Source organism: Clavelina lepadiformis, chromosome 6, assembly GCF_947623445.1.
Source record: "Clavelina lepadiformis chromosome 6, kaClaLepa1.1, whole genome shotgun sequence".
In the NCBI taxonomy this organism is placed as follows: Eukaryota; Metazoa; Chordata; class Ascidiacea; order Aplousobranchia; family Clavelinidae; genus Clavelina; species Clavelina lepadiformis.
Genome location: NC_135245.1, coordinates 4,437,167 through 4,457,103, shown reverse-complemented (window position 1 = coordinate 4,457,103; position 19,937 = coordinate 4,437,167). Strand labels below are relative to the sequence as shown.

Sequence of the window (19,937 nt, the reverse complement as noted above, 5' to 3'; positions counted from 1 at the left end):
AGAAAATAACAAGACTTAACACGTTGCTATAGCGCTGGTTACGATTTGGCTACAGAAGCTTGACGCTTTGCTGCAGTTTATTCAACTATGTGTGTGGCGCTCACATATACCCCGCGAAACAGTAACTAACCACAGTGGCGGTTACTAATTGCCAGTAATTAATCAAATGGATAGCAGTTACACAGGTTTTGTTTTGATAAAGTCTAATTTCGGCGAACCGTTCTTGAAATAAAATCTTCAATACACTTTTCGCGTCTATTACGTCATACACGCAAACGTCATAAATGCGATGACGCGTCAAGCAAGTTGAATACAATAAAAGGATTTAAAAGCTTCTCGAAATCTCGGGTTTGGTTGAGCGGGGTTCACAAAGGGTTTGAATCACACCGCACTTACCGGCTGCGGCTAATTAGATCTATTAGATCACGCTGAGTTGTCAGCGTGCTTACATTTCGACGATGACCCATTCCATTGCAACCGCCTTGTCTCTTTATCGAGTCGAAAAGCGATCTGTCGTTTTTAACGTGCAAACGTCGAAATTTAATTCCAAAACCAAAGCTCACCTGTTTTGGATTGAGACTTGGTTAGGTTGTGGGGTAAACTTAACCCAGGCGCCAGTGCGACGGCAAAAGTATCGTTTGACGATTCGTTTTACCAAGGGATGAAATGTAAAATTATATATCGCTTTGTAACAGCCATACGACATGTTGAAGCGTTGTTATTAAGTATAAATAATTATAAGCAGCTTCTGTAAGCGTTTTCTACTAGACTGAAAACTAATCGAATTGTCGCGACCGAATCACTCAGCAAAACAACAGCATAATGCATGAATGACGCAATCACAGAGAATTTCAAAGTCACAAAACAACTGGTGACCGAGAAAGGAATCCCCGAATTTAGGAAGGGTGCAGGATTGCGGGTGGTTGGGCATGGCAAACGTGAGGGTTATTAACGAAAGACCTATCTTCCAAAAGGTGAACCACTGTTTATTAACCGTTTAATAAGTTATACAATTGAAAAAAGTTGTCAAAAGGTCAAATGAGGGCAAAACATTTGCGATCTAACCAACAAGATCAAAACGCCGGCGAGACAATAACGGGTTCTAGAACACTCGACAATACAAGTGTCATGACCTGTTGATGACTCTAATATCAAAGGGGACGCGACTACGAACCGGAAGGACGTATTCGGACATGGTCTTGACAACGGCCATTGTTAAACGTTTTCAGCAAAAAGTTAGCTCATAGCTCAATTAAAAGAAAACCAACTAAGAGAATGCTGCTAGCACCAATAAGCTACTATGAAGGGTGCATATTGCAGAGTAAAATGCACTCGAAAAATGCAAAGTCCATTAACATAGAAAAGTAAGCAACACGGATCGAACTGTTAGACTGTTATCAGTTTTCGAAATAAATCAAACATCACTCAACAGAAACTTCTACAAGTGCATATATGTCACTTACTTGCATTCATTCGGTTGCTCGCACGAGCCGTGTTCCGTACTGCAGCCCAACTTGCAAATAGCTGCAAAATATCAAGGGAAAATATTAAAGCGTGCCGTTTATTGGTAGTTTCTTCGGACGTGAAGTTTACAAATAAAACGCTGAGTCTTTCAAGTCAATAAAAGTCACCAAAGTTTGCTAGGCAGCAGCGCTGTATAGGAAAACTGAGAAACGCGCGTGACTTCGCAACAACCGAAAAAGCGAGCCTCCAATTTGGTTTGATTGGATGTCAATATTACAAAGCATGATTTGAATGACCTTTAAATATGCTACGGTTTCTATGTGTGTCTCTGTATGGTTGAGTGACTTTGATTACTCGTACAGTGCGTTAAGCCTTTTTTTATGACATCTTATTGGATGTTAATCGCCGTGATCAGGTTTTTGAACATTTCTGCTGGATAATAAGATTTTTCCTGACTCCACAGGTCACTGCGTGTAATTGAAAACGTCTGCACATATCTCTTGGATGTTGTTTGATATTAAATGATGCTCCAGTATAATCGTGGATTAGTCTTAATTCTCTTATTACCACTCGCACCGCTATTGATTTCAGATCGAAATGCAAAAATAATTGCCGCGTAAGAAGGATTTACCATTAATATCCCTAGCAACCCTAAACCTATGATTGGATTCTGCTTCTTGTATCGATCAGTGCGTCAATGGTAACATTGTCGCTGTGGAAAATTATGAAGTATAACATAAAAGGGACCGATGAACACTTTCAAAAAATTTTAACTCACGTTTGGTGCATCCTTCGCCCATCCAACCTTCCAAGCATTTCTTCTTCCCATTCCTATCGCAGGTGTAATGCCCAAAAAATCCGCTCCTTGGTTTACAGAACTTAGTGCAGTTGAAGCCGTAGTGGTGGGCGTTACAGCGGACCCGAATTCGGTATTCGATGTTGGCGGTCGGACCGTTATGACTGACCGCGTGCCACTGGTTGGACGGGGTTAGCATGCTAGTATGGACGTGGCGTTCAATCATCTGTTCTTCCGAGCCGGCTGGGTCATTTTCTGTAAACGTCACGTTATAAAGATTAGTTATAACGTATCAGTGATGTAACAAACTCATTGCAAATTGCAGTTTTACATTGGCTAATTTGGTGGATGTCGCATTACCTGTGATATTGTCACGGTCTAAGGCCTCGACAATCAGTGTAAACGTTCTCTGCAAAAAATAAAACAAAGATGACAATAACCATTAATAATAATTCGTTATAGATACCTAAGCGGTGATTAGTTAATGGACTTTTGATGTTACGTAAATAAGACGTCTCGGAAAACTCTGATACAAAAAGAAACGTTTCTGCAATCGAGGCGGATTTTTCAATTACGGTAGGCCACCCTTTTGACGCTTTGAAAAATTGCCGCCCATTTCCACTATAAGTTGGGCGCTAAAAGGTTTTTTAATCTGTTTAGCGTTGTCTCCAAAAGATGGCCTGTTAAGATATCTTTTCTCAAAAGAAGGTTATGGGATAAATGGAGTCTAGATAAAAGATCGCAATGATATCATGTTGCAGACGTTCCAAAATGCCACCTTTTCGAAGGGAGTTTTGTTTACGTGTATTGAGATTTAAAAACGATGTCACTACATGACGAGGTGCTGATGATCGTGAAACGCACAAAAGTATTGAAAACACGGTGTCGAAAAGCGGACAAAAAGACGGGCGGTGCCCAGCATAGATCACATGTTGGTCATCTGATTCAATTTAAACGCGATGAACGTGGTGTGAAAAAAACAAAACAAAGAAGCTGTTTAGATGGTGATCTTCTATACAAGTGATCAAGCCCAATACAAACAATCCACGAAGGAAGTGAGTAAAGTTGCCCCTTTTGGTGTTAGAAGCATAAATGAAACGATTCTGACACGAGGGAAAGCTGATACTCCTCGCCTAAGTGCTTGTAGGGAATAGTGGGGATACCATGTCACCCATGTCGCGTTCTTAACTTCCCATCGTCGTTTACAAACGCCAAAAGCTTGGGTCAAAATGTTTCCACTAAACAAGCATGGTATGTCGTTTGGGACTTCTATTACAAGACACTAGAAGGCAAACGAGTAAATGTGCTAGTATTACCACTTCGTCAACGAAATTCGCTCATCACAGCGTTGACTCCAACACAACTATGGATCAACTTGGTAGTCAGCAACGTTTAAATTTGAAAACTTTACTTTTCGTAATGATTTATTTTCGCAAACGAATGCAGCGAAAAGCAATTGACTAACAGTGCTTTAGTTCATACCGGGTGGGATTGAAATGGTGTCGTTGATAAATTTTGGAGAACATTACAAACGAATTTTCAACTACAGCAGCCGAACACATTTGCATATGCGTACTTTGACCAAGCACCAAGGGGATCTGAAAAACGACGCAAGGTATTTTGTGAACACAGCAATCTCAACTTTGTGGACAAGACACTTGGACAGGGCAATAGCCAGCGAGAAAAACTGTTGATTTTCTCACCGAAATGCCACTTACTGCCGAAGTCGGCCACTTGAACCAATCCTTATCAAACGGAGAGGCATGGTACATCGTACAATTTCTTTCCTTAAGAGGATATTGACATGTTCGCGTGCTTAGTACCGACCAGGTTACTCGATGAATTTTCAAGGGTTTTTAAATAGTATCAGCTTGTTTTTTGATTTGTTAAAACTATTTAATAAACGTCAATTTCACGGGCATTTCGCAATCCTTACCAGGTAATGTTGCCGCAAGCAACCAGGTCATTTTAAACAGGGGCGTATACTTTCACAAACTTACAACACTCATAAATCGTTTTACTTTCGCAGCATGCGTCAGGGCGTTACCATCAACGAATCTAAACAATGTTAGTGACGAGTTAAATGGTATAAAGTGTGCCACGCCACGGGATAATAACCTCACGAGAGGTGATCAGGCGTTGATACGTGCCAACGTTTACGTCCCTCGGAAACAAAACATTCGTAATTTCATTATTACGTGTGACCCCTAACGAGCGCAATAATCCAAGGCTTGGTTCAAAGTGGCACGAAGACTTGATCAAAAACTTAGACGATTTTCGCATTTATCACCATCATTATTTGCCAATGTTGCGAGTGTGTAGTGTGTAAAGCAGCCTACTTAGGCGAACAGCGTTTCGCAAGTGATTTACGGCTGCGTTATTGAAACAACGTTTTAAAGTTAAATCTTCCGAGATCGTTAAGCGTTTTTTGCTTGTTTTTCTCAGGCTTTGCAGCTGCTTTTATGAGTGCCTGGTGCTGACGTAATACGAACGAGTATACTACTGACCGAGAAACAGATTGCGTAGGTTTAAGGGGTAAACTATGTATTTGGCAGTTGAAACGTTCCCGCCGGCATTTCCCCCAAATAACCATAAACGTTTCTTATAATATTCTACGGATTTAGCTTCTTTGTCAGGTGCAAATCGAACGCTTTTAGATATTTGCTAAGCAATCGCCGCGGTTAATATTTGATTATTTATCAGTTTTCTCTATAAGCCAGTAAAAAATTGGTCGCCGTTGGACGTTCTAACTTGCATGGTAACGTCGATGTCTGGCTAGTACAGGTTTGCGATTTTTTGTGTAGTTTGACGGGAAATTTGCGCAAGTTTAAATTTTTTCAAAATATTGACGTTTATATTTGTGAAGCGCCCAAACTTACAAAGTTAAAATTGATTAAGTAGCGAAGCCGGTAAAGGCGTTTGGCGCAATTTTGACGAATGACTAGGCAAAGTCTATATGCTTTTTACCGCCTGGTTAGGCAGACAAACAGTTGGCGAATGATGCTCTTACAACGAGAAAAAATTGCGCGATACTTGCGATAAAATATCGGATTCCGTCAAATAGCTTCCTAAAAAGTGGGACCACACGCGCTAATCTAACCACAGGCCCCTACAAAGAGTGAAACTTTACCCCTAAAACACGCATTTTAAATTCTGTCAGCAAACTGGCAAATAAACGCGGAACAAACCGAGGAATATTCATTGGTCTGGTGTGGGTATGATCTCACTAATGCTGAATAAATGACACCTTGTATGCTAGAATAAACACAGACGAGTACTTGTGCTTTAGTGATAAAACTCCGCTCTGAGCACGGCAATAAAGAGAAAGCGGAGTTACAATTGAAGTTTATAATGTTGCGGTCGACAACCAAGCGTGGGAAAAGCAAACCATGAGACGGTCGTGGGCCGAGCACAATCAAACGGCCTAAAATCAACAAGATGAAGTTATGTCATAAAAAACTTTAAAATCGGATGTGACGATATGTCAAAAATGTTGTCATTTTTCCAACCTACGTTTTGACATTTTCCCGATGCTGATGGTGCTGAGTTGACGTGGAGCTGACGCAAATTTAACTCGTGTTTATTTGAATATTTTAATGAAAAAGCGTAACAAAGAACACCATTATGACACCGCAATCGTCGTGATCTGAGATGAACGTTAACATTGATAAAAATTAGATTGCGCATGAATAACAGTAATTTTTATTTTTGGCAGTGAAAATGCGCATTCCTTGGCTCATTACACCAAAACTTAACTTGAAAAATCCTTAAAACTATCAGTCCAGTCATTAGCCATTTGGAAAGAACGACCGCTACATAAAGACATGTCACAACCGAAATTGCGGATGACTACAGGTTGTCGACGTTCAGTTAGAATAGTTAGCGTAGACACCATCAGTCGACAATCAATTTTCTGTGTTGCTTTCATGCGTAGAAGTAAACGATTTTTTGAGGTGCACTTGACATTCAAGGTTGAAAATAGAACTTCTTGCGTCCTGTACTTGATCGAAAACGTGTTGTAACAAACCCTAAAATATCTGGAAAGAAATCAAGCGGCAAACAGTGACGAAACGCCGCTGTTGACAAACGCTGTCAAACTGCTGCAGACATAATGTTTGGGAAGAAAATTCTTCGTGACGTTTTTCGTCAAACGAATGAGTGCGTTCAGCCGTAGAACGAAGTGTTATTGTTTAAAATAAACATAATAGAAGTATACCGGATTACTGTGTGTTTGAAACAGTTTGTTTAAATCGGCGGTTGTTGACGATTGCGACAAATTTTAATTTGTTGAAAGGAGAACTCCACGAACACAAAGAGCACACGAAAGAAGGGTGATAAACAGTGAACACTGCATTTACACTTAACTGATAACTAATCCAGCCGATCGATTAATGAAAGAAACTATCTTTTGTCAAAAAAAAACTAAACAAAAACTGTGAACGAAGTAATCTCTTTTCTTCTGAAAAACTAACAATGGAACGCGAACTAATATTAGTTATCAAAAACTATCAGAACTGGTAACTTAGTAACGACTAACACTTAAATAAATAAAGACATTTATTGTGGCAGCAATACTTAGAAAAGAGTTTTCTTGTGGTTACATTGATTAAGAACTTAATTAACTTATCGTTTTCAACTGCTGTCAACGAAAACTTCGTTGGTGTTGTTTTAAAAAGAAATTAAAAAATCGTTTGAAATTTATTGGGTTCTGCTTTGTTTCAATAAGTGCTCTGTGTTTGTTGAAAAATGTTTTGCCGTATAAATTTTTAGCCTTCAGTTGTCGGTAAATTGAGCTTAATGGAAAACTAATAACTATTAATCGCAAACAGCGACCAAACGGGGAAGAAAGTGATTTAAAGGCTGACGTGTGACCGTGTGAGCTATAACAAAAAAGTTAGGAGCCTATGTTCACAGGATCTGACAAAAACAAGATTTCTGTTAAACGTGCAGCGATCAAACCGGAACCAAGCGGCGCGTTACAAAAGGATTGTTATCTGTGACTTCAATTTGGGTCAAAACTGGTGACACATTTATCTCAGTTTCACATGTGTCTCTATCAGCTTGAGTGAAAGGCATAAAACGCTTGGTTTAGGTCGCAACTACAGCTCCTGCTTAACACTTTGAACGATTTAGCGCCAGTTACTGGCAATGCAACATGGCGAGCACGTAACACTGCTATTAGTGTTGTATTATTTTCAAACGCTGACCACACCGTCCAACAAAACCAATGATGTAGAGGTGATATTGGGAATGTCCATTCCTACACGTTATCAGTATGCTTTCTACGCAAACATTGTTTCAGCCGATACCACTTGAAAAGTTCGCATGCGACGTTATTGATTTGCCGCCCATGTGCCTATTAGGCCAGCCGTATGTCGTTTCGTCAATTTGCTCAAGACTCTTAAGAGAATTTACATAGAAAAGTAAAGAAGGGCAACCAAATGCATAACACTTGAAAAACTGGCTTTGCTTTTACATACATTTCGAGAATTGGTTCGTGTTGATCAAGCTCCCGTAAGGAATATTTTGAAAACTTCTCCTAACATGTACATACAAATAGGAATTACGTCATATACAACTCGCACCTATCGAAGGCAGCCGACACAAGAAAATGTTGTGAATAACACGAGAAAGCGCATAGTTCAAATTGCAAACACCTTTGCTTACGAGAATCTAAGGCAGATTACTGGAATCAGCCACATGGGCAGTGAACACTGACACGCCTGCGAAGAGAATCTCTGATCGAACATCACACCCGCAGCGCCGACCAGCAACATAACTAGATATCGCAAGACTTTGAGCATACAAGAATCGGCTTTGGGGGGGTAATACAAGCGTTTTCGAGATGCTGGTGCCATAATTTTATATTTTAGGTTGAAGTGTAACTGGAATTCCAATTTCAAAAGACTCGAGGTCTGGACGGGTCATATGCGATTGTTAGAAGAGCAGCATGGGTTTTCTTTCCGTGCCCTGAAGTCAATAAAAACATCGACCAGCGTTCCTACCAAAACCAGATGGGTCAAGTAATGTTAAACTATCAAGACTTAGGCTCAGTTAAACAAGCGCAAAACATCTGCCGCTAAGGAGATAAAATATTTGAAAAAATCGCCACGACGTGCTCTCTCAGATTCCGTGGGTGATGTTTTGCCAAAAAAAATCTGTGAGAGTCGGCTGCGTCTGGGAGAAAGACTTAACCCTGCCTTACCTAAAACAAACAGGGTTTGCTTGTAAATGGGTATACTTTGGTTATCATTCATTGTTTGCTCTTTTTAATCTGGGAAAGGAGCAGGCTGTCGTTTCTGCTGCCAGGATGGCTGCATCAAGGAGAAGAGGCACGCGTACGAAAAGTTTACAAAGTCGGGTGAGGAAAGCGGGAAAAATTTTGGCACGCTGATAACCCGTGCGGGTCTCACTTGGAGACCACACGACCAATGGCCCAGGACACGTGCTCACTGTGCACATTTCTGTCATAGAGAGAAAACAAATGACACATGCTCCGTTGATGGCGATTTTTAGTGACGCCCTCTTCATTCGAATAAAATGTTTAATTGCATTAGACTGAGTCACTGCAGCTCAAACAATAGCTAAAGTGACGATTTCACGAACATGATAACATGCAACGGTTTTGTCTTTGAAGACAAATTTATCTTTAAACCGGAACCCGATCATGCGCATTCGGCTGCCATCGCCTCACTAACTAGGCATTTGTCATGGGGAAGAATCAAAAGTAATTAACTTGATATCTCTATAAGAAAAAGACTATAAAAAGCTTCAAGCGCCCCTAACAAAAGGCGACATAGTATATTGTGGTCTATAGCAATTAGGTTGCTTTTTAATGCGGTTTTACGCGCGTGGTTCCAGAAGTTGTTAGGAGACAACCACCAAAGTCTTAACGGAAAGTCTTCAATTGACCTTTTACGCAAAACTCAGAACACATGTTGTGTGTCTCAAGAGTTACCAGAACGAATTCTTTACGGACGGAATTATTACTTACGAAATATGACCCTAAATGACCAAGGCTCTGGCGACTCCCTTTCGCGTGCGTTTAATTAACATAATGCAGTTGCCGCTTTCTTGGTAATCGGTGTCCACTCCAGTGAACCTTAATGTATGGGTTAGATGTACTGAATGGAAAACACCCAAGACGGTAATTTTGCCGTCTGTTGCTGTAGAAACTGGGACACAGTGTTGTAATTGAAATGTGCAACATTCAATTTCCAAATGAACTTAATCAGGTTAACGTACTTTGGTTAATTGAAGTTCCTAGTTAACAAAAACTAGCAAGGAAAATGACGTAAAAACTGCATCAAAACTGACGAAGTATTCATCGAGAAAACGGAATTAAAGACAACGTTCAAATAAATCTGTTGTTGTGAGCTTGGCGGTACAGTATTGTCAAGAAGCAACGCAAAGTTTAGCTACCACAGTAGGCAACAGTCACATTTGTTCACGCCATTACACACTCGACTGCAAGACAATCGAAACGTTGTTAAAAATATTAAGAAAATTCGTCTACAACACTGAGTTCAGATCGACACAAATAACAAGTGTGTAACTAACATAAAAGATACAACGTACAAGCATGCCACTATAAAAGAAGACATACGTTGCTAGTTAAGCTGGCTTAAGTTTGTACAGGCGAATTTTCAAGCGTGATTACTTTTGACTGACGATAGAAATCTATCTGTCTTGGCGGAACGGTGCAAAGCCGAACAGCAGTGTACATTGCCAAGGACTTAAAGACTACACCAGTGGTAAAGCCGATAGGCAGCGCCGTTGGATTACGGTTTTCAACAAACGCACACTTTCCCATGTAACGGAAACGGTTGTTTAGAAACCAAGGTATTCTAGTCCGGTGGTCAAAATAACCGTGCGCCGACTGTTGCCAGGTATTTCACAAAAAGCTGGGATGCGCAGTTTCTCGTATATAACATTCGTACCATGTTTGTAAGTAATTTACTTAATTAGGTTGCGCAGTTAAACCTGAAATACATCTTACCGTCCAAGTAAAATGCAATGGTAGCTTAATCCGTCCAGGGTTATCAGAATTTTCCATGCCATCAATCGTGAAAGAATTACTGCCTAAGACGGGACTGACACCCGAACCGAACGTACACGATTCCGAATTAGCTTCTTTGCCTGACGTTTGGTATTCCTTTAAACAGACGCGGAAAAATGTATCGCACGTGTCCAAAGAACAACCGAATTCGTCTCGTGTGCCGTCGCAGCAGTTTCCTTTGAGCAGTTCGCCAGCGGTGTTCTGGACTCGTACTATTTGCACTTCAAAGTATCCGATAGCAGTTCCGTAGCAAACCTGTTAAAGCAGCAAAGGTTAATTTAAAAATCAATTGAACAAAGCATTGAGCGATAGTCGAACAGGTAACAATGCAAAAATCGCGGCTTGGGCGTTTGGATGTGTGAATATTCGTAGTAATTTAACATGTACCCAGCAAAAAAAAACAGCTTAAACGATGAAGTTACCTAAAATTTTACTTCTAAATAGGACAATAACGTATCTAGCTTCGACATGGGAAATATTTGCTTAAACAGAGACGAAGACTCATTACTTGTGTAATGGGAAAGCGCCAGCAATTCGAATTAAGCCCGAGGCGCTGATAGGCGAACGTTCTCACGATGCTAAGGCCGATATTTTGTCATAACAACACACAACCCAAAACGTCGTTATCAAAAAATTGCCATCCGCATACCGCACTGAGTATTAATACTCGCACTAGTTAAAACCTGAGTTGCGCAGTGGAGGAAAATAAACCAGCTGTCCCATGCTTATATGGTTGGTTGTCATAACAGATGAGAATTATGAAAAAAACGCTTCGAATGTTGTCGTGTGTTCGGAGTTCGCCGTACAACTGCGATTAAGTTTCCTTATTAGCGCGTTTATTCCAAAATGCCTTTCCTCAATCGTTCTGGTCGCGTTGTTACTGGTAGCGTTGTTTTGTAAATGCAGGAATCAAATTACCAAGTAATACTGCTATGACGGTAAAATTGGACTGATTGCGAGTACGATACACGACAGAGAACAAGCTAAAGTACCGGGTGCTTTATAAATAACTTTTGAAAGAATACATGGCAGCGTACGGGACGCATATCCTTGCCGATGCATAGTCACATTGCTCATTGCTATCAAAGAAAATAAACTGGTCGCGCGGGATTTAAACAAGCCCCAGAGACCCTGCTATAGATGTGTAGCTTGGTATCTTTACCGGCTACACTGGACAGTTCCAGGGGAGTTTCACATTAACACATTCAGCGCGCTGCAGATTTACGGTCACTGATTCGGCGCTTGTTTTCATATTTACAAGTTTTTCGACAAAATATATAAACAAATCAGATCTGAAACCGAGCAGATGCTTTGTCTTATACTGATATAGAGAAATAACTACGTGCTGGGTGATTGAATAACAACACTGTAGAATTATTATGATGACATCGGACTGGACGTCCCGGTCCCGCCGATAATGAAGGCTCTTACCTCCGCCAAGATGAGGATCGATACCAACGTCAAAAAGTGGCGGGGTCTAGTGTACTCCATTTCAGTATTCTTTACTCTCTGTATGTTTCTTTGATAATTGTTGGTTATATCCCAATTAGTAATAAATTAATATCGTACTTTCACAACACATGCGTTCTAAATTATCGATATCAGGTTAAACGGCATTATCTTTCTTTTCTTCTCTGTGATAAGCTGCACAATACATCCAGGTAAAAAAATCAACCAAATCGTAAAAACATCAACCTCTAAAAATAGATATCTTATGCAGACCTAACGACACAAGTTCACAAAATGCTTTGTAGCTTGTGCGTTACTACACTAAGTAACCTGCAAAAAAATACGATTATATGAAATAAAAATATTATGGCATGATTACAGTTGTAATATTTTCACAAACAGATTCGGCCCTGTGCGTTAAATTCAAAATCGAAAACGATGCACTAACGCTAGGCGATGTATCAACTCAAGTTATACTTAATGTAGTAATTTTGTGCTACTTTATAGAAAAATCTTACAAGTTATGTGTAAGAAAATATCACAATTTATTCTGTCATCTTATAGTTCTGTTGCTGCAGCGCTGCTTTCCTGACTCAGTTGTTAACTTTATTTTTGAACTTATGAAAGGAGCTAACTTTCTAAACTATAAGCAAAAGTAACTTTACTTTTTACCTTTCCCATTCGATATAAGCATAACTAGGTTTACAATAACAAATTTTCTTGCTGGGTGATTATATACATTTCTGACAAGAAACGCAAAACGAATTGATACCACCACGTTAGTGCGTTTTCCAATTAGTGCAAATGATAACATATCTAAAGCAAGAACGTTTGACTGAATCTTTTTTCTTCAAATCGCTTGTTGGACAAAAGAAACTGAACTGACTGACTAAAGCGAATCTCTTTCTCTTTCTCTCTTTCAACAATTGTCGTAGCACTCCGGCTCGCCATCAGGTGGACATTTGGCGGCGTGATTCAGCATTCAAGTGGGACGTCAACTTATGTCAAGTGTTATACTAACGGATTAGTAATCAGAATTTTCTCAAACTTTAGAGTAGCACACGTATGACTCTGATCAGGCAAGGCGCCGTCAAAAACCCATAAGGACAATCTTTGGTGACAAGCGTATTTTTCACACAGAAATCGTCCTTGAGAATACCAGTCTACTACCGACGAATGTGTGGGGTCGGAAAATGACCTAAAGATCTAAAACGTATAAAATCATCGACGCTTATGGAAATGTAACATTCGCGTTCTGTTAGTCATGCACCTTTACATATTAACTTCCGCCAAGCGAATAAGATTTACGAACCGGGAGGCCTTCACTTAAAACGTTTCCAAATATGGCAGATTAAACTGCTGAATGTAAAAACCAACTTTAATCTAAAGATGCTGTCAGCCAGAAAAATTTCAACAACCGAGCAACAAAGTACTAAGTAAATGTTCCGAGCTTTAGCTTTTCAACGTCATGTAGATTAAAGGGCTCCAACTTAATTTTACCAATAAACGGTCCAGTACATGTTTAAAGATTTTAACTATATATAAATAACAAGTTAATTACTAGAATGAGAAACAATTTGCTACATTTAGTACCAGCGTGTGATCACCTTACTATCTTGACCACTTTGGTCATTATTACATAATTAAACTTTATTCTTACCTAATAAAGGGTTGTGGGTTATCTGCGGTGAACCACTAAAGTTTACTTCGTTACGTGGAAAAGTTTAAACAAGCGCTTCTATAATGAGACCGGCAAAATCATACTTTTTAAGATAATTTAGGGATAATAACAACATAGTTCGTTGAAAAGTGAAAGGTTAATTCCACCTTCAAAAAACTATGCCGGTAAATTACATTTGTCGTTGATTACCAGCATGTCCTAGCCTAGCCTGCAATGCTGTCAGCCTGTCACCACTCACCAGTAACCTAGTTTCACTTTCAGCATGACAACTACATTGCAATTGCAAGTAACTGTGCACTCACTGAATGCAAGTTGACCAGTGCAAATTCCTGCTACCGAAAGTTGTCTTGTTGGTGGTTTTGACAACATACTCCGTAAAATCCACCCCACTGGGATAAATTTTTACAAATGGTTTTAGGCCAGGCTAAATACTTGAATTGATTGTATTCGATACATCACAACCCAATAAGTTCTGTCCTTTAATTTCTAAGGCTGCATCTTATGGCTCCTAAGTTATTTGCACAAAGTTTTGCAGTCCATCACAATTAATCCAACAACTTGGCTAACACATCAGCAAGCATTATTTTCATTAGACATTTTACTTGCCGCCATTTGCAATGGCAGTCAGGAAATAACGAAAAATGGCCATTATGACCGTATAAATGCGAAATCAATGGCGTGACCGCAAACTCACAGAAAAGTCATTTCCCATTTGTGGACGCATGACTAACTATTGAACATAATGAAAATGCTGGATCGCTAGACTACCCAATTTTATGTAAACACATATTTTTTATGATGATATTTTCAGCCGAGCCAAGGTAAAGCGAACAAGGAAAATACAAAAGCTCAATCAAAGTGAATGATTTTGTTTTAAATTAACTTGTATTGTACACCAATATCTTTCAGTTGTGTCAGCTTTTCTTTTTTTGCCGATTCATATTTAATCAATAAAATTTGAAAAATGCTATAATCTTTGCATAAAGCTTGCTTTCTGGTACCTTGTATGTAGCACTATACATACTGGTAGGCTAAACGTATCTACCCTGTTGGAAACAAGTCTTAACTTTTACTACACTAATCTACAGAAAATTCGAATCACCATTCACCAAGATAAAGTAGTCCAGGTATCCCCTTGCAAGCACTATTGGCACTACACGACGGTTAAATTAAGCAATTGTATGGTTAGCTCGTCGTCGACAATGCCAGTGGGCCCACACGAAATTGGCTGCCACTATTTCACCGAAGTCGTGCATTCAAAGCTATTTTATAGAGTTTCTTGTTAACCTAGCTTTAATATTATAACATAGTAACCTTAACCTAACCTAAATATACCGTCTAATCTAAATTTAACTCCAATAAAACTTTAAATAGCTAAGATCAACTTTTTGCATACCCATTCTTCCAACCTATCCGCCAATCTTTAACAACAAGCTACGTGACCTACATACAGTGAAATAGTCACTTCGTAAGAAATTTGACAGTTTTTCATGTGTTGCTTATTAGCAATTAGCACAAAGTTATGAGCTCTGTGCGAATTTTAAAATCAATTTGGTTCGAACATTGTGGCGACAATGCCAAATGTGAAATGTCTATAGTCCATATTATATTATGAAGGCTACAATAAACGTAAGTCTACTGCAGTAGCACAGTAAAGACGATGGAGACAACATTTGGCTCGGACACTTTATTGACAAGAGGCCCGTCATAGCAGAGAATTCACCTAAAGAATCCAGGACATGAATAACTTGTTGGGCTAGTTGTTTTGGGAATGCAATATTGGAAAAATATTGGTTTCGCTATTAACTGTTCATAAAATAGCTTTTTGAACATGTAAATGCGAATACACCTGCTACTTTTTACATGTGCATAGCAACTTTGGCAAGCATCTAGTGCTCTAAGCTAACGAGTAACAATTATATTTTATATGCTTCCGATACCAATAGATTTCATTTGCTTTCGCAATAAGTTTCTAACTTCGCAGAGTAGGTAGGTATTCACTTTTCATATATTGTTTAAGCACACAATTTGTAGTTCATGACGTATATACTTTGTGGTTTTATCGTCTATTAGGCTGTTAGCCTACTGATACTTTGGTGTTTACACATGTTATAGGTTTTATTGAACTTCGATGAGCCCAGGAAAGAACACAACCAAAGTACAGTAGCGTACTAGTAGTAAAATGTACATTGCGAAAATATAGGTTTCCATTTATATCGAGTTGTTTTAAATGAGATTTGTGTTTTTTTTCTTTTCTACGGAATTTGGTTTATATAAATATAGGCCTATCCTAAGTAGACTTTTAGACATTTTAGTTTTGGTTTTCCGATGCTTGCCCGTTTAAACGGCTGATGCTGAACTGTTCTTTTATCGTACTTTTTCATTATGTTCTACTATAGTAAAAAAGTAAAACTTTTGAGTAATAATAATCATTGCATGACGTCAGCGATATGACACGAAATGTCGTGTTTAAAATGTTTTACAGAACAACAAGCAAAACCAGTTAAATTAACTGCCTATTACACGATGGCGCCATCGAGGGAGTGGTCAGTAGATGTGCTGCAGTTACTGTTATTCTTGGCGCACAACATTGCTGGAGAGGCTTCCAGATGATCAAATTTATCTTCTCCAGAGCTCTGCATAAAACGAATTAACAGCAAACAATGTATTTAACAACAACACGTTTATGATATTGCGCCATTCCATCATCACAAGTCTAGACCCTATCATAGAGCATATTAAAACATAATAAAAATACATTACTGAGCTGCAAAATAACAGCCTATGCATGCCTAAAACATATTTGGATTATAAAGGCAATAAAGAACAATGCTAACAGTAGTCAAAGCTTTACCTCCTGATGCGTATTTTCTTCTTTTTTAAGACATGTATTTTGTTCGGAATATCTTGATCTATACGATCTCTTTTTCCCCACAATTTGGCTGGCAGAACCGCCGCGTTTCTCTTGATATCTGTAACTACGTCGCTTTGGCTTATTCATACGCCGATACCGGGTGATAAAAGTCGGAGAAAACGATTTCTGTTTCAAATAACAATCATGTCATAACATTTCGCTAAACAGAATCATGTTTTGCGTTTTTGACTTTTCATAACTAAATCGGCAAAAATTCCTGGCCAAACACTGCATATAGCATCCTTTTCTACAAGATTACAATGTTATACTAAGAGTACATTGGGCCAAGTATACATAATAACTTGAAAATTTTTTCCGTTATGTTATATTTCCACATTTAGTTTCCGACTGTGGTTACGGATTCAATTTTTACATAAATTTTTATACGTTGTCGTTCAAGGGTGTGGTAGTCTACTTCGCTTATGTCAATTTCTTAGTGAAAATAGTTTGTTTCTGTATGAAAAATTTATTTGAAAAGAAATGTGTGTAACCTTCAATAAAAAATCACTAATTTCAAAATGTTTTGTAATGGGTATAACGTGTCAGGGTTGAAATGAAAGTTGCATTCGGTAAATAGAACGTTAGAAATTATAAGTCTATACATTTAAAACATATTTTCATGTGTGAATCTGCTAATTTTACTATTTTGTTTCCAAGGTAAGTATTTAATATTAATATTGCTTGAACGTTGCAGCGTGATTACCGGTTATTGAGCCCAGCACACATTAATTGTTTACAATCATAAAAAATTGTCATTTTCCGAAACATGCAATATTTGGATTTTAGCATCAACTGCTAGTTATGCGTGGTTTGAACGTCACGTTTTGGCTATACAATTAAAATTCTTTTGTTTTTATGTTCTTTCCATAGCGATCGATGACCGTATGTATCTGCCCATTAAGTAACATGGCTGTATGATTAAAATTTTCGTATCTTTTTTATGCTGTACTTACTGTACTTTATGGTTATAATTATCGTTGTTGATTTTATTTGTCCAGCAACATACGTATACGATACGGCTGCCTGTCTGATCGTTTGGAACCTTTTCAACTTATCTCGTATATATATACAGTATAGTTTTGCTATTAGCAATATATTGGTACCGGTATACATTTTTAAAACAAGCTTGAACGTTCAAAAACAACTAACCATAATGGAAAGGGTCTGCCAGACAACCTGGAATTTTTGAAAATATTTCGATTTTCTTGTTGTTTGTGTCTTAGAAAAATATATATACGCTTACGCTTTTCGGACTTTCAGCATTGATAGCCTCAACCTTTTCTTGTGATTTCAGAAATAAAACATTGTCAGTTTCCCCACAATCTCTGGTCAGCTGAGTCAGATCAGTTAGACCCGTCTTTCTTTCCAAAGGACAAAGTAGCTGAGTCCTCTTCTGTTCCAAGCTTTCAAAAAAATATATAAGTAACTGTGTAACCAACATGCACGGTAAGGAAAGTATAGTCCAATTGTTAAAGAATGGCAAGTAAGGCAAGCATTAAAATTAAAATGTCTTATATATGTATTTCATTAGTAACTATCGCTAACTATTAGAATATCAAACGGTTTACCTGTTCCCTTCCATCTTTTAAAAAACGTTAGAAAAAAACTAAATCCTTTCGACTTTATTTTTCATGGTGGTCCGAAAATCCTCTTCTATAAAAATTCACGTTTCTAAAACTACCCAAATATTTCGTCTGTGACATCACACCATTTTCTGTGACGTATCATTTCCCAATTGAATTGAAAATATCAGTTAATCTACCACTGAATTTTAGAAAATTTTGTAAAGGAATCAACAAATTCTCAATTCATAACCAAAACGTTTAAACTCTTCTATGGACGCGGAAACAAACTCCATGGTTGTTGGACAGAGGAATTACGACCATAAAACGTGGTCCGAAAAAGATACCTTGAGAACAAGGGGTTATATTTTACGCGATACTTTGGGTGAAGGCACATACAGCAAAGTAAAGGTATTGCTAATTATATAAAACTTTTCGTTTAGTTCAGGTCAAATAGCCTACGTTTTTTAACTGCTGTTTTACAGCGAGCCTGCTCAGTTCGCCTACAGCGAGACGTTGCCATTAAAATAATTTGCCGCGAGAAGGCGCCAGAAGTATTTGAAAAGAAATTTCTGCCTCGAGAGATTGAAATTTTGTCGTTCGTCAAACATGCTCGAATCATTAGAGTTTATGAAATCTTTGAAACAAAAGTTCCGGGAAGGGTTTACATCGTTACAGAGTTACTAAATTCCAAAGACCTTCTTGAATACGTGAAGGTAGAGTAAAATTCATGTTTGCTGTTTATTGCTACTTTTTCCCCAGTAACTGATTTTCTCAGCGATTCTTGAAGTCATATTCCTCCTATATCTATAACTAGCTTTTGTGTCAGGTCAATTTTCCAAGTTTATTTTTAACAAACTTCTTTTTTACGAAGCGCTTTTTATTTGGCTTGCAGGCTCAAGGCTCTGTGTGCGAAAGTGAAGCTAGAAAAATCTTTTTAGATGTCTGTCAAGCATTATCATATCTTCATAACAACCTTATTGCACACAGAGACATCAAATGTGAAAATATTTTGCTCCATAAACGGATCATATCGGGCCCAGGGTTTGAGTTTATTGCAAAACTATGCGATTTCGGATTTGCCAGAAAATTTCCCAGTCAACAATGCATTGTCACTAACGATTCGGTAAAAAATTTAACTAATATTTTTAGGCGCTATATAGTAGTAGAAATATAATAGTAAGTTATATAAAGCGCAGTCTTTTCAGCTGAATATTTTGTCTTACATTTTACCCATTATTCGCACTGTACAAGGCGCTTGGTTGAAAAAGCTAAAGATGTATTAGCTCAATAGCATCATCTTGAGGTGTTGAATGCATTAGATTGATTGCATCACAAGTACATTCTGTGGATCAGCTGCTTATGCTTCGCCAGAGATACTCGAAAGAAAACGGCACAATCCCATGTTGGCTGACGTGTGGTCCCTGGGAATTGTTTTCTTTATAACAATTTATGGTGTCATGCCTTTCGACGACACAAATATTAAGTATGTATAACAGTTTTAAAAGATGTCTTGAAATATTTCTCGTCGTGCGGATCTCTTTTAAAACTGTTTTTGTTGTTTTGCAGGGCAATGGTGGCAAAACAAAAACGCGGTGATTTGATAAAAAACAGGAGCAAAAATATCAGCAGGCTAGGACAGGACTTGATCACACAAGCTCTTCAACCCAACCCACAGAAAAGACCTTTCATAAAAACGTTACTTGATCACCGGTGGCTGTACGAAAACAAGCAATCTACTACGTCATCAATGACGCAAAGCTCAAATGCAGAAGTGAAAGTGGAATGACGATAAACTTTAGTGGATGAATTGATTAAAGAAATTCAATGTCATTCCTGATTATTGCAATAAACATAATAAATTGTACAAACACCGTAGCTGATTTCAGGAGTCTTCGATGAAAGAATCTGATCAACTTAAAATGTTGAACAAAATGCCCAGTTTACCATACAGTATGTTTATGCTTTACGTATTAACTAGAATGATAACACAAAAATCCGAAAAGTTACAC

At 38.3% G+C, this 19,937-nt stretch overlaps 3 protein-coding genes across 3 annotated transcripts in view; 1 reads left to right on the top strand and 2 right to left on the bottom strand.

Moving 5' to 3' along the window:
- Positions 1–11,984, bottom strand: part of LOC143461804 (protein jagged-1b-like) — a 41,148-nt gene extending 29,164 nt beyond the window's left edge. The window contains exons 1-5 of the mRNA XM_076959689.1: positions 11,751–11,984; positions 10,260–10,574; positions 2,621–2,669; positions 2,243–2,515; positions 1,464–1,524 (exon numbers count right to left, since the gene is read on the bottom strand). Coding sequence (XP_076815804.1) covers positions 1,464–1,524; positions 2,243–2,515; positions 2,621–2,669; positions 10,260–10,574; positions 11,751–11,810 — 758 coding nt within the window. The 5' untranslated portion in view covers positions 11,811–11,984. The remainder of the gene's footprint in view (positions 1–1,463; positions 1,525–2,242; positions 2,516–2,620; positions 2,670–10,259; positions 10,575–11,750) is intronic.
- A 3,914-nt stretch (positions 11,985–15,898) lies between these two features.
- Positions 15,899–18,017, bottom strand: LOC143462460 (uncharacterized). The gene is made up of 4 exons (XM_076960644.1): positions 17,932–18,017; positions 17,607–17,766; positions 16,304–16,489; positions 15,899–16,085 (listed from the first exon to the last, which is right to left on the bottom strand). The coding sequence occupies exons 1-4, from the start codon at positions 17,943–17,945 to the stop codon at positions 15,969–15,971; spliced, it is 477 nt and encodes a 158-aa protein (XP_076816759.1). The 5' UTR covers positions 17,946–18,017; the 3' UTR covers positions 15,899–15,968.
- Positions 18,018–18,123: 106 nt separating this feature from the next.
- On the top strand, positions 18,124–19,813 carry LOC143462459 (testis-specific serine/threonine-protein kinase 2-like). Its single transcript, XM_076960643.1, has 5 exons — positions 18,124–18,336; positions 18,411–18,641; positions 18,821–19,051; positions 19,248–19,411; positions 19,495–19,813. The coding sequence occupies exons 1-5, from the start codon at positions 18,199–18,201 to the stop codon at positions 19,712–19,714; spliced, it is 984 nt and encodes a 327-aa protein (XP_076816758.1). The 5' UTR covers positions 18,124–18,198; the 3' UTR covers positions 19,715–19,813.
- The last annotated feature ends 124 nt before the right edge of the window (positions 19,814–19,937 follow it).

Excerpts from the sequence above, each read along its gene's own strand:
- LOC143462460 (XM_076960644.1), bottom strand. Across the intron at positions 16,490-17,606 it reads ATGCTGAAAGTCCGAAAAGC|AAATCGTTTTCTCCGACTTT; the intron begins GTAAGCGTATAT and ends TATTTGAAACAG. Across the intron at positions 16,086-16,303 it reads AAGAAAATACGCATCAGGAG|AGCTCTGGAGAAGATAAATT; the intron begins GTAAAGCTTTGA and ends CGTTTTATGCAG.
- LOC143462459 (XM_076960643.1), top strand. The coding sequence starts at position 18,199 with ATGGACGCGGAAACAAACTCCATGGTTGTTGGACAGAGGAATTACGAC. Across the intron at positions 18,642-18,820 it reads ACCTTCTTGAATACGTGAAG|GCTCAAGGCTCTGTGTGCGA; the intron begins GTAGAGTAAAAT and ends TTTGGCTTGCAG. Across the intron at positions 19,052-19,247 it reads GCATTGTCACTAACGATTCG|ATTGATTGCATCACAAGTAC; the intron begins GTAAAAAATTTA and ends TGAATGCATTAG.